General features: G+C 49.7%; 1 protein-coding gene across 2 annotated transcripts in view; it reads right to left on the reverse strand.

The window, feature by feature from the left end:
• Window positions 1-14,713, reverse strand: part of ccdc88b (coiled-coil domain containing 88B) — a 66,651-nt gene that overhangs the window by 3,261 nt on the left and 48,677 nt on the right. For both annotated transcript variants that reach the window (XM_056284825.1, XM_056284816.1), the window contains one exon: window positions 13,384-13,529. In XM_056284825.1, coding sequence (XP_056140800.1) covers window positions 13,384-13,529 — 146 coding nt within the window. The remainder of the gene's footprint in view (window positions 1-13,383; window positions 13,530-14,713) is intronic.

A 14,713-nucleotide genomic window follows, 5' to 3' on the forward strand; every position in this document is an offset into this window, starting at 1 on the left:
ATCTCGATATTACCCCTGATCTGATCTCGGTATTACCCCCTGATCTGATCTCGGTATTACCTCCTGATCTGATCTCGATACTACCTCCTGATCTGATCTCGGTATTACCCCCTGATCTGATCTCGATACTACCTCCTGATCTGATCTCGGTATTACCCCCTGATCTCCTGATCTGATCTCGGTATTACCTCCTGATCTGATCTCGGTATTACCCCCTGATCTGACCTCGGTATTGCCCCCTGATCTGATCTCGGTATTACCTCCTGATCTGATCTCGATATTACCCCCTGATCTGATCTCGGTATTACCCCCTGATCTGATCTCGATACTACCCCCTGATCTGATCTCGGTATTACCTCCTGATCTGACCTCGGTATTACCCCCTGATCTGACCTCGGTATTACCCCCTGATCTGATCTCGGTATTACCCCCTGATCTGGTCTCGGTATTACCCCCTGATCTGATCTCGGTATTACCTCCTGATCTGATCTCGATATTACCCCCTGATCTGATCTCAGTATTACCCCCTGATCTGATCTCGGTGTTACCTCCTGATCTGATCTCGGTATTACCTCCTGATCTGATCTCGGTATTACCCCCTGATCTGATCTCGGTATTACCTCCTGATCTGATCTCGATATTACCCCCTGATCTGATCTAGGTATTACCTCCTGATCTGATCTCGGTATTACCCCCTGATCTGATCTCGATATTACCCCTGATCTGATCTCGGTATTACCTCCTGATCTGAAAAGACCACCGCTTTGCCATTTCAGCTAGAGCCTTTCTAAGTGGCTAGCCACGTCTATTGTGCATATTCAGCTCTTACGGCCAGGGGTCTCTCCGAGAGCGTGGGTGCGGGGGTGGATGAGAACGATACGCAGCGGAAAGAGCGCTAACCTTTCCTGGGATAATGACACGCAACGAATAAAAGTGCTGAATGCAAAGCCCCCACCACTGACTACTGCTCCTCAGCTGCATGTAGACGGGGGTGGTGCAACATTTTGCTGCATGTCTTTAAAAGTGAGGGAGGTGAGACGTGGCGGGTTTCAATAGTTCTGGTTACCAGACCTAAGTAGGTTTTTTAAGCTATATTTGATCGTCAGCATGTTCACTTCTTCTTGGATAATCTTTTGCAGTACTCATTCCATGCACATTCCCTGCGTGAGTGTGGTTTTAGGGGAACTTGAAACGTGACTACACTGGAGCCTGACATTCACCTTTCCGGCAACCAGACCGACATGGACCCTGGTTCTGCTGCATGACAGAAGCTAAGCAGGTGTGGGCTCGGCTAGTACTTGGGATGGGAGACCTTCCAGGAAAATGATTTGATGCTGGAAGTGTTGCTGGTGGGCCCGTAGGGGGCAATCTTCCCTCTTGTCCTAATTTTTTCTTAAATCCCAATACCCCAGTGCAGTGACGGGGACACTGTGCTGGAGGAGATGTCATCCTTCAGATGAGACATTAAAGCGAGGTCCTGACTCGTCCATCTATCTATCTATGGTAATTAAAGATCCTATGGCACTTATCACAAAGAGTAACGGGTTCCCCGGTGTCCTTGCAACATTCCCAAACTGGCTGTCTCCATCTGGCCACCTAGTCCACTGACTTCCGGTTTCTACTGCAGCGGTCATACCAGTTTCCTGTTTGTCGGCGTGTGCTGTTGACAATGGCATATTTTTCGCGGGACATAACGGTGGACGTAACTTGATATGTACAACTTGAAGCCTCTCACCCGTGTGCTGGTAGGTGCAGGTGAACGTTTGTGGACAGGTGTGTGCATGTGGTGGACATTTATCCATGGTAAATCTTGCAGGCATCGCCAAAAACATGTCATTGTCAACAGCACACGCCAACAAACAGGAAGCTGGTATGACCGCTGCAGTAGAAACCGGAAGTCAGTGGACTACAGTTATGCACAGAGCCCACTGGCTCAATGATTCCTCCCTCTCCACCCCCAAGCTGATGTGTGGTGAGCATTCAGGCGCAAAATGGCTGCCGTGCACCACCCAGGTGGTGCTGCACATTGGTGGTGGTTGAAGCGAGTTACCCCCTTCAATGTGAAGCGCTTCAGGAGTCTAGAAAAGCACTGTATAAATGTAGTCCATTTTTATTGTTATTATTTACAGTACAGCATTAGTTTTGGCCTCCATCAGACCTTAAGCAGCAGTACAGCGGCTCATCGCATAATTTGCTGGGGCAGTGTACCGTTCTGCAATATTGACAATATGTCATGTTCACCAGGTTTGACAATATTAAAGGTCCAACCTGATTCACCCATCATGCACAGATTAGCATCAAAAATGAAGTTGTGAAAAAAGTCATTTTTAAAAAAAATAAAATCCATTTTAGACTCAGCTGAGGCCTGAACAAGGAACATGAAGCGGTACAGACCGACCCCAATGAAAGGAAAAAAAATGTCACACTACACTTTAAAGTCATATTTGTATAAAATCAATGCTGCAGGGTCAATCCAAGTTCCCCTCGGGGTGAATAAAGTATTTCTGGTTCTGACTGGGATCAGTGTGCTGTTAGCTAGAATCAACAACTTGCTGCAAGCCCTGCTGGGTACTTGCAGACTGGTGGAGTAATGAAGAAAAGAATATTCATACCATTACAGTGCCTACTGCAATATTTTTCAATGAAGAAAAATGAATTTCAGTGTTCTAGTACATGGACGGGGCTCAGTAATGCGAGTCTGCTCGCTCCCTACAGACTGCTTCATAAAATCCCTCTCGCGGCTCACATGTGCTATGCACAGTACAGTAAGCTGGGAGACCAGCGGCACAAAGCTCATCCATAGTACAAGCAGGAGAACCAGTTCAGGTCTTCCTCGCCTCACATTCACATTCTCCCCGTTGTCGTTGTTTTTGTTGTTGTTGTTGTTGTTTCACTGCACAGTGGAGGACTGATAAAAGCATTACACTGCTTTTGAAAAAGCAACGTATCTCACTTGTGTTGTGAAAGGTTGTGTGTTTTTTCTCATTCTGTCAGAAATGCATTCACATAGTCTGATGACTGGACAAAGAAAGGTCTTTGTGCATGTGAGAGTAGAACTGGACTTTTCCTGCCAGATCCCGGCACGTGACTGAGGTCAGAGAGTTCTTGTCTCAGAGGACGAAGTGTGACCCAGTATGACACCTGTCAAAAGGGAGTGGGCAGATAAATTCGAGGAAATGCATAAACAATGAAAAGAAAAACTGAAAAAACAAAAACAAAAATAATGATTAATCCTAGCGTGTCATTCAAGTGTGCTTCCTCCTAGCGTGCTAAATTATTTCAAAATACTTTTACTGCAGAATAATAATTACATATTTTCAATCAAAATATATATTTGCAAGAAACAAAAACAGAAGAACACCCTCCCAGGGAAGAGAATATGGGAGAGAAAATAAACCCAGACAAGTAAAGTAAAACAGAATAGAATAGACAAACACATATGCTCCCCCTCCCCCAACCCACTCACCACAGCTCAACGAGACTAGTGCATATCCGACTGACTGGACATACACTATGGTGTAAAACCCTATGGCGTAAAACCTGTAGTTATGTGAAATAAGATACAGAAGGTTGCCATTTGTGAAAGAACTTTCCAGTAGATCCTCAGTGTATATTTAATTTTCTCAAATTATAGATGGATATGTAGAGCCGAAGGAACGGAGAAGACCGTAGGTTCACACTTTAGCCGTGTAGGCAACTTTCTTTAATCCACGGTAAATCAGAGAGACAACCAAACCACAGCTCGACTGAGCGGAGGTGGCAAGAATAACCCGAAAACTGGCTGGACAACCATAACTTAACCCTGCGTTAACCTGCCAGGGCAACCATGACTTAACCCTTAGTTCCTGGGTTGAATTCTGTCCCCAATACGTGTCCACCACATGAGCCCCCCCAGAATTCGCCCTAGTAATTGAAGTCAGGCAGGCGCGGGGGGACGACAGGCCGTCCGCGGCGGCTCCGGATAACAGGGGCCGGAGTGTCTCTGGGAGGCATTGACGCGGGCCTGTGGAGGTCGGCCTGAGGAGCAGAAGAGGCAGCTCGGGCCTCCACGGGGGGAGGAGGCGGAGCCGGGGGACGACCGCGACGAGGAGGTTGGGCTAACTCCAACGGCTGCGTCAAGTCCAGGTGTGCGGGTTTAACTCGGTCCACTGAAACATGCTCGGCCGTGCCCCCAAAATCCACCACCAGGTGCTTAGTTCCCCGTTCCAGGACGCGGAAGGGGCCGTCATAAGGGGGTTGCAGAGGGGGGCGGTGTGCGTCGTGACGGATGAACACGTAGTCCGCTGACTGCAGACCTGGGGGCACCTGGGACACCGGAGCGCCGTGTTGGGCGGTAGGGACGGGTGTGAAAGCTCTGACCCCGTCCAGCAAGGAGTCTCGTTGGTCAACAGCTGACCAGGGACGCGTTGCATTGGGCATGAAATCGCCTGGGACTCGCAGCGGCGTGCCGTACACCAGCTCCGCAGAGGAGGCTTGTAGGTCTTCCTTCGGGGCGGTCCGCAGGCCCAGCATGACCCATGGGAGCTTGTCGACCCAGTTGCAGTCCTTGAGAGTAGCCCGAAGCGCAGCCTTCATGGACCGGTGGAAGCACTCAAATAGGCCGTTCGCCTGAGGGTGGTAGGCGGTAGTGCGATGAAGCTTGACGCCCAGAGCCTCACCCACAGCATTCCATAGCTCTGAGGTAAACTGTGGCCCACGGTCAGATGAAAGGTCGGAAGGCGTACCGAAACGTGAGACCCACGACCCAATAAAAGCCCGGGCCACATCAGCAGACGTCGTGGATGCCAGGGGAACAGCTTCAGGCCAGCGCGTAGTCCTGTCCACCACAGTGAAGAGGTAGGTGAACCCATGGGAGGGGGGTAGGGGACCAACCAGGTCGACGTGGACATGGTCAAATCGTCTCTCCGGCACTGCGAAGCGTTCCAGAGGCGCCTTAATGTGGCGGTGTATCTTAGCCCGCTGACAGGCAACACACGAGTCGGCCCACGCTTTCACGTCTCTCTTAAGTCCCTCCCACACAAACTTAGCAGAGGTCAGGCGCACGGATGGCTTACCGCCTGGATGAGAGAGGCCGTGCACAGCTTCAAATACGGGGCGTCTCCAGCTGTGCGGGACGATGGGCCTGGGCTGTCCTGTGGAGACGTCACACAGGAGGGTGACACCTGTGTCGCTGAAAGGAACGTCCTGCAGGCGGAGCCCCGTGTCGGAGGCCCGGAGACGGAGGATGCTCGGGTCCGTGGCCTGGTCAGCGGCCATCTGTGCATAGTCAAGGCTTAGGTGGACCGCTCCAATCACTGCCCTAGAGAGGCAGTCAGCTACCTGGTTAGACTTACCAGCGACGTGCTGGATGTCGGTAGTGAATTCCGAAATGTAGGAGAGTTGTCGCTGCTGGCGAGCGGACCATGGCTCGGCCGTCTTGGACATGGCAAACGTGAGGGGCTTGTGGTCCACGTACGCAGTAAACTCGCGGCCCTCTAGCAGGAAACGGAAATGCCGGACGGCGAGCCAGAGACCGAGGAGTTCCCTGTCAAACGTACTATACTTGCGCTCTCGGGGTGTAAGCTGGCGACTGAAAAAGGCCAAAGGCTGCCAAGCCCCCCCCACCCACTGTTCGTGAACCGCACCAACAGCATAGTCCGATGCATCCGTGGTTATGGAAATAGGCGCTGTAGGTGAAGGATGCGCTAGCAGGGTAGCCTGGGAGAGCGCAGCTTTAGTCTCGGTGAACGCACGGTCCCGCTCTGCTGTCCAGTCGACCGCCTGGTTGAGGGACATGCCTTTCAGCGCCACGTACAGTGGCCGGATGATAAAGGCGGCTCGGGGAATGAAGCGGTGGTAGAATGTCACCATCCCGATGAACTCCCTGAGCGCACGAGCTGTTTGGGGGCGCGGAAAGGCCGCCACCGCTTCCACCTTTGAGGGCAGGGGGACTGCCCCGTCCCCAGTGATGCGGTGCCCGAGGAAATCAATGGCTGCCAGCCCGAACCGGCACTTCGCCGGGTTGACGATCAGCCCATGCTGGCTGAGGCGTGTGAAGAGGGCATGAAGATGGGACAGGTGTTCTTCCTCGGAGGTGCTGGCGATGAGTATGTCGTCCAAATAGACGAAGATGAAAGGAAGGCCACGGAGCACTGAATCCATCAGCCACTGAAAGGACTGGGCCGCGTTTTTGAGTCCAAATGGCATTCGTAGGAATTCAAATAGGCCGAATGGGGTAGTCACCGCTGTCTTGGGGATGTCTGAGGGGTGCACGGGAACTTGATGATAACCACGGACCAGGTCGACTTTTGAGACGACGCATTTGCCAGACAGGTTTGCAGAAAAGTCCTGGATATGCGGGACAGGATAGCGGTCGGGCGTGGTGGCGTCATTTAGTCGGCGGTAGTCCCCGCATGGGCGCCAACCTCCATCAGGCTTAGCGACGATGTGGAGTGGGGACGCCCACGGGCTGTCAGAGCAGCGGATGATCCCCATGCGTTCCAGGTGCTCGAACTCAGACTTGGCCATGGCGAGTTTGGCGGGGTCGAGACGCCTGGCTCTGGCGTAGACCGGGGGCCCCTTTGTAGCAATGTGATGCTCCACCCCATGCTTAGCGGTGGGTGCAGAGAAGGTAGGCTGGGTGAGGTCAGGGAACTCAGCGAGGAGGCGGTTGAACTTGTCTGCCTCTGAGAGAGAGTTGGCTAGACCTGCATAGGCCGCTTCTCTCCGCGTACATGCGAAGGAGGAGAAGGTTAAGGCATCGACCAGACGGCTGTTCTGAATGTCCACTAGCAAACCGTAAGCGCACAAAAAATCAGCTCCGAGGAGGGGAAGCGTTACATTGGCCATGACGAACTCCCACGTGAAACGTTGTCCACCAAAACACAGTTCTACAGACCGCACGCCGTAGGTGTGGATAGGGCTGCCGTCAGCCGTCGCCAACTGGGGGCCCCGCTCCCCGCCCATAATGTCGACGTCAGTAGCAGGGAGCACGCTTCTCTGTGCGCCCGTGTCACAAAGAAATCGCCGACCGGAGATGGTGTCGAGGATGAAGAGTAGCCTGCTCGTATCGCCAACACTCATGGCCACTACTGAGTGTTGGCCCTCTCGTTTCCCGTCGGCCTGTAGTTGCAGGGTAAACGGCACCGTTTAGCTTTCGCACCAAATCGAGCGTGGTACATACAGAGTCCAGTGGGCTTGTAGCGGTCTGATGCTGTGGCGCCACCGTCGGGCCACGCCCGCGATGTCGGCGGGGGGCCAGTGAAGGTAGGAGCCAGCACCCCGGCATGGGAGGAACGTTGTGTAGCGACGAAGAATCGGTCAGCCTCCTTTGCCAGCTCACGGGGATCAGTGATGGTGGAGTTAGCGAGCGCAGTCTGGACGTGGGGCGGCATGTTGCGCAGAAAAAGCTCCATAAACAGGAAACATGGCTTTTCTTGACCCAGTAGGTTTAACATCCTGCTCATTAGCTCCGATGGTTTGCCATCTCCCAAGCCCTGAATTGCGAAGAGGTGACGTGCTCTCTCCATTGTTGACAGTTCAAAAGTTTCAAGGAGGAGATGTTTAAGTGCGGCGTATTTACCATCGGCCGGTGGGTTGGTTATGAAACCGCTTATCCTGGAAGCCGTAGCGCACCCCAGCGCTGCCGCTACGTAGTAGTACCTGGTCTCGTCTGCTGTTATGTCTCTGAGCGCGAACTGTGCCTCAGCCTGCGCGAACCATGTAGCCGCGGAAGACTCCCAAAACTCCGGCAGTTTAATTGCAACGGCGTTCGTAGCCATAATGTGTGTGGTTTCAGAAAACTTATCCGAAAACCGACGTCGGGGTCACCAGTGTAGAGCCGAAGGAACGGAGAAGACCGTAGGTTCACACTTTAGCCGTGTAGGCAACTTTCTTTAATCCACGGTAAATCAGAGAGACAACCAAACCACAGCTCGACTGAGCGGAGGTGGCAAGAATAACCCGAAAACTGGCTGGACAACCATAACTTAACCCTGCGTTAACCTGCCAGGGCAACCATGACTTAACCCTTAGTTCCTGGGTTGAATTCTGTCCCCAATACGTGTCCACCACAGATAGATAGATAGATAGATAGATAGATAGATAGATAGATAGATAGATAGATAGATAGATAGATAGATAGATAGATAGATAGATAGATAGATAGATAGATAGATAGATAGATAGATAGATAGATAGATAGATAGATAGATAGATAGATAGAAATGGTGTCTTTAAGCCACTGGGAAATTGAGGGGCACCTAGCAGACTTCCAGTGCAATAGTAAGGAACGTCTGGCTAGTAAAGATATGAAAGCTATAATATCTGTTTGTAGAGAATTTGATGAAACTGAGTTGCCAGGAGTCCCAAATATAGCAATCAATGGGCATGGTTGAAAATTTACTCCAAGTAAGCTGGACACAATGGTGAAGAAACCAGTCCAAAATCCATGTAGATTTGTGCAGAAAACAAACACATCTTAGATAGCAAGCAGAGCCATAACATCTATCATGCTTATCTTCTACTTCTGGAAATATTTCCGATAGTCTTGACTTAGAGAAATTAACCCTATGTAATTGAACAAGTCCAAGATGAGCACAAGAAGTGGTAGACCATATCCTATCTATAGCTTCCTCCCAACACTCTTCACTTAATTGTGTTCCCAATTCCTTTTCCTAGACATTCTTAATTTTGATGATTGACTGACTGCCTAAAGGCAGAATATAAAGTCATATATCTTCGAAATCCTTCCTCTCTGTTGTGGAGTAAGTGAAAGCAAGCTTTCCCAAATTTGCTTGGGACGTACAAAGGGGAAATTAGGGAAACACTGAGAAACAAAATTATAGATTTGAAAATAAAACAAATTAGTTGCAGTTAGGCCATAATAAGTAGACGGCAGATTGGCAAAATTGTCAAAGACACCACCTACTTACAAATTTTGAAAATGTTTAATGCCCTTGTCATACCATAAAGAAAAGGTAGAATCCAAAACTGATGGAAGAAATAAATGATTGTTGTGTAAAGGACCCAGAGATGATGCAGTTAAAAATCTAAAATTATGTCTACCAGATCTTAAGTGTTTTAAGAACCACTGGATTGAGAGAGTTTTTTGGGTTGAGAAAAATAAAGTAAAGCAGAAGTAAAAGATGCCCTACAAGATGATAATTCCAAGTTAAACCAGGAAGATCCAGGAGCTCCTACCCAGTAACAAAGTTTATGGATGTGTGCCGCTCAATAATACGACTGAAGTTAGGTAGGGCAAATCCACTGCTAAGTCTGCCTCTCTGTAATAATGTTCTGAGAACCCTTGGAGATTTCTCACCCCAAATAAAAGAACAAATTATCTTGCCCAGTGAGTCAAAAAATGTTTTGGCAAAAATAAAGGAATTGAATAGAAGTTTGGGTAATTTAATCATTTTAACAACATTAATTTTGCCAATTAATGAAAGGGGAGGTTACTCCACCTCTGAATAGCAGGTTTTATTTTTAAGAGGAAGGGAAATAAATTAGCCGATGAAAGATTAGATAATGAACTGTCACACTGATGCCCAGATATTTAAAACCTGAATGACTGGACTGAATAGGCAGGTCTGACTGCTGAAGTTGCAATGCTGCAAAGTTAAATGGAAAACATTCACTCTTTCCCAAGTTTAACTTATAACCTGAAAAGGAGCTGATGTTCTCGAGAATATTTAAAATAACAGGAAAAGAGGCTGCAGGGTCAGTTGCATACAACAGCAAGTCGTCAGCATATCGCGATAACTTGTATTCTGCCCTATTTTGAGTGATACCTTTAAATAAGGTTGATGCTAGATCCAACGGGGTGTAGGCACGGAAGTAGCCGTGATAGGCTGTTGCGTCGGCCAATAGACAGCGCGGAACCTCGAAGCGCACTGACTTGAAACAAATGATGAGCACTGAAACATTTAGCTAGCTAGCTTACAACTGACCTTAACATTGCCAGATCGTACTGTAACAATAGCTAACGTTAACGCTCGCTAACAATGGCCATTCAAAAAGAGTTTAAACCCTAACCCTAACCCTGACCAACAACCAATCAGGTCTACTTCCGTGCCTACACCCCGTTGGATCTAGCATCAACCATTAATTAAGGGGGAGGACCTTAATGTAATAGACACGCCGTCACCACCAAGCGGCTGCTTCATGGCTACGGCGAAAAGCGAGGGTGATAGAGGACAACCTTTACAAGTTCCACGTTCAAGAACAAAATAATCAGAACGAACATCATTTATATGAACACTAGTTAGCTTGAGGAGAGATGAAGAGGAGACGAATCCAGGAGATGAATGTATCACCAAATGCAAATTTTTTAAATACTGCAAACAGGTACTCCAATCCTACCCTGTCGAATGCCTTTTCAGCATCTAGGGAAATTACAACCTCAGTGAGTTCAGCCAAGTGTTGTGTTGTACGAGTCTTAAAAAAAAATTGGCGTCCCTTTATAAAACCATTCTGCTCCTCACTTAAGGCAGCTCATTCTTTAAGCGAGACGCAATTGCTTTAGCCAACACCTTTACATCTGCTTTGAGTAGAGATAATGGCGGCAATGAACCTCATTCCAATGAGTTGTTGAACATAGCTGAAAACAATGGCATCAGTTTTCCAATAAACGTTTGAAAAAACTCAATCAGAAACCCATCTTTTATTAGATTGCATTGCTTTAATCGACTGTGTTACTCCTTCAAGAGAGAGTGGGGTGTCCATTTCTCTTCTTTCTTTTTTTTCCTTAATATATATACTTTATTAATCTCCTTGTGGAAATTCATGCTCTGCATTTAACCCATCCTAGCTGTGTAGCTAGGAGCAGTGGGCAGCCACCATGCAGTGCCCGGGGACCAACTCCAGTTCGTCTTGCCTTTCCTCTGCAAAGTCTGTGGTTAAAACTGTGAGGAAATGGAGCAATGAGTCAAAACTGGGGCTACAGGCCTGCCTTGACTGCACTGACTGCAGTGTTTTTGAGGCTGCATCTACAGACCTGGATGAACTTACTGGCACTGGGACATATTACATCAGATTTTGTGAGGACATGCGTGTGCCCACCAAAAGCCCTGGTTCACAACAAAACTCAGGAAGCTTCTGTCAAGCCAAAGAGGAAGCCTACAGGAGTGGAAATAGGATGCGGTATAACAAAGCTAGAAATACACTCACAAAGGAGATCAGGGTGGCAAAAGGGTGCTACTCTGAAAAGTTGAAAAACAGTTTTTCTGCCAATGACCCATCAGTCTGGAGAGGTTTGAAAGACATTACCAAGTACAGGAGACCATCCCCCCACACTGCAGGGAGCCATCAACTGGCTGACAATCTAAGTGGGTTTTACTACAGGTTTGATAAGCAAACTTTCACACCCCTCACCCTCTCCGGCCACAACACACAAATCACAGACCCCCTGCTTGACCCCTGCAGTTTGTCTACTGAGCAAATAGGTAGGTGGAGGATGCAGTCAACATGGGATTGTACAACATCTTCCAACAGCTCAACTCCTCATGGACACATGCAAGGGTCCTGTTTGTGGACTTCAGCTCAGCTTTCAACTTCATCATCCCAGATATCCTCCACTCCAAACTCACCCGGCTGACTGTACCAGCCCCCATCTGCCAGTGGATTAAAAACTTCCTGACAGACAGGAGACAGCTGGGGAGGCTGGAGAAAATCACATCCAATACCCGGACAATCAGCACTTGCACCCCCCGGGGATGTGTGCTCTCCCCTCTACCATTCTAAACTCCTGAAGTTTGCAGATGACACAACTACCACTGGCCTTATCTGGCATGGTGACGAGTCTGCATATTGACAGGAGGTTGATCAGCTGGCCCTCTGGTCAACCTGGAGCTGTACATGCTCAAAACCATGGAGATGACAATGGACCTCAGGAGGAGTCCCCTTACACTTAGCATGGTGTCTGCAGGGAAAACTTACAGATTTCTGGGTTCCACAATCTCCCAGGACCTAAGGTGGACATCCAACTTAGACACAATCATCAAAAAGGCCCAACAGAGGATGTACTTTCTCTGCCAACTCAAGAAGTTCAACCTGCCTCAGGAACTGCTGATTCAGTTCTACACTGCAATAATCCAGTCGGTCCTCTGCACATCCATCGCTGTCTGGTTTGGTTCTGCCACCAGACAGGACAGGAACAGACTGCAACGGACGTCTGCAGAGAAAATCACTGGTGCCAACCTGTCCTCCATTCAGGACTTATACACCTCCAGAGTCAGGAAACGGGCAGGCAACATCACTGCAGACCCATCACACCCTGGTCACAACCTGTTCATACTCCTCCCCTCTGGTAGGCGCTACAGAGCACTGTACCCCAAAACAACCACATATAAAAACAGTTTCTTTCCTCAGACTGTAATTTAAATGAACGCTTAACACTGTCAATAAATCCAACCATGTTGTATATACTGTACTGTACATGGTGTATATACTGTACTGTACATGGTGTATATACTGTACTGTACATGGTGTATATACTGTACTGTACATTGTACGTTTACTGGTACACTGTCATGTCCATCTACCTCAGGCATGTATGTAAGTAACCTGCTAACATCTATTTCAGCATCTCTGATACATTCTGTGCACCATTGCACCTAATCACCGCTTACTTCACCTGTATAAGTCAATCCTTGTGTGTATATATCTGAAGATTGTTGTGTTGTAGTGTTGTTATTCTATGTTGAGTACACTGAGAGAGCCACGAACCCGGAGTCACATTCCATGTAAACCTACATGGCCAATAAAGCTGATTCTGACAAGTTACGGGGATTAGACCAAGCCAACATCAGGTCAAGTACACAATTTAAATCCCCACTAAAAATCCACAGGTGCGTATTTAAGGAAGGAAGGTTGCCTAATAATCTGTTGGAAAACCCAGTACCATCAATATTTGGGGTGAAGACATTTACCAACCCAAACGTTGTTTGCACTAGTGTACCTGCAGCTATAAGGTATCTACCATTGTTATCAGTAACACCGTCTGTGGCGGAGAAGTGCGTTTTCTAGTGGAGTAAACTGGCAACCCTTCATATCCACTCCCACCCCACTGCAGCGTGGGCCCTGCTGTCCGTCAGCAGCCGCTGGTGTGCTCTGCTCCGGGAACCAGCTGCTGATCCTCACGCACCAGGGGGCCAGTGCAGAGGAAGCGTTGGGAATGTGATAATGTCTCATCAGCCTGGATAGGTCAGCCAGCCATTTGGGCTGCTCGTGATTACATCTGTGAACCCCCCCCCACCCCCCACTCAGCCGGATGCCCCCTGTCAACCGACCGGCTAATTATGATAGCACTCAGCATGCTCCACCTCTAGTGCACACTCCACACACAACATAATCTGTGTGTGTGTGTGTGTGTGTGTTTGTGTGTGTGTGTGTGTGTGTACTGACTGGTACTCCCTCTGCTGGGTGTGGTGCTGGTCACGACGCTCCAGGCTCTGCTCCAGCAAGGCGCGGTTCTCCTTCAGCAGGCTCTGGTTCTGCTCCATCATCTGACGGTTCTCCTCCTCCATGTTCCCCTTCAGCTGAGCCAACAGCTACACAACACCCCCAACCCACCCACACACACACACACACACACACACACACACAGTCTTGGTGTATGCAGGTGTAACTGCACACGTCTCGGGAGTGAGTGTGTGTACATTAATGGCTGCACAAACATCTCTGGCCTGTCTAACCTGTCTGACCTGTCTGACCTGTCTAACCTGTCTAACCTGTCTGGCCTGTCTGACCTGTCTGACCTGTCTGACCTGTCTGGCCTGTCTAACCTGTCTGGCCTGTCTGGCCTGTCTAACCTGTCTGGCCTGTCTGGCCTGTCTGACCTGGCATGTCTGGCCTGTCTGGCCTGTCTAACCTGTCTGGCCTGTCTAACCTGTCTGGCCTGTCTGGCCTGTCTAACCTGTCTAACCTGTCTGGCCTGTCTAACCTGTCTGGCTTGTCTGGCCTGTCTAACCTGTCTGGCCTGTCTAACCTGTGTGGCCTTGTCTGGCCTGTCTAACCTGTCTGGCCTGTCTGGCCTGTCTGGCCTGTCTGGCCTGTCTGACCTGGCATGTCTGGCCTGTCTGGCCTGTCTAACCTGTCTGGCCTGTCTGGCCTGTCTGACCTGTCTAACCTGTCTGGCCTGTCTAACCTGTCTGGCCTGTCTAACCTGTCTGGCCTGTCTGACCTGTCTGACCTGTCTGGCCTGTCTGACCTGTCTGGCCTGTCTGGCCTGTTTGGCCTGTCTGGCCTGTCTGGCCTGTCTGGCCTGTTTGGCCTGTCTGGCCTGTCTGGCCTGTCTGACCTGTCTGGCCTGTCTGACCTGTCTGACCTGTCTGGCCTGTCTAGCCTGTCTGGCCTGTCTGGCCTTTCTAGCCTGCCTGGCCTGTCTGGCCTGTCTGGCCTGTTTGGCCTGTCTGGCCTGTCTGGCCTGTCTGGCCTGTCTGGCCTGTCTGGCCTGTCTTGCCTGTCTGGCCTGTCTGGCCTGTCTGGCCTGTCTGACCTGTCTGGCCTGTCTGGCCTGTCTAGCCTGTTTGGCCTGTCTGGCCTGTCTGGCCTGTCTGACCTGTCTCACCTGTCGGGCTTGTCTGGCCTGTCTGGCCTGTCTGACCTGTCTGGCCTGTCTGGCCTGTTTGGCCTGTCTTGCCTGTCTGACCTGTCTGGCCTGTCTGGCCTGTTTGGCCTGTTTGGCCTGTCTGGCCTGTCTGGCCTGTCTTGCCTGTCTGGCCTGTCTGGCCTG

Source organism: Lampris incognitus, chromosome 1 (genome assembly GCF_029633865.1).
Source record: "Lampris incognitus isolate fLamInc1 chromosome 1, fLamInc1.hap2, whole genome shotgun sequence".
NCBI lineage: Eukaryota > Metazoa > Chordata > Actinopteri > Lampriformes > Lampridae > Lampris > Lampris incognitus.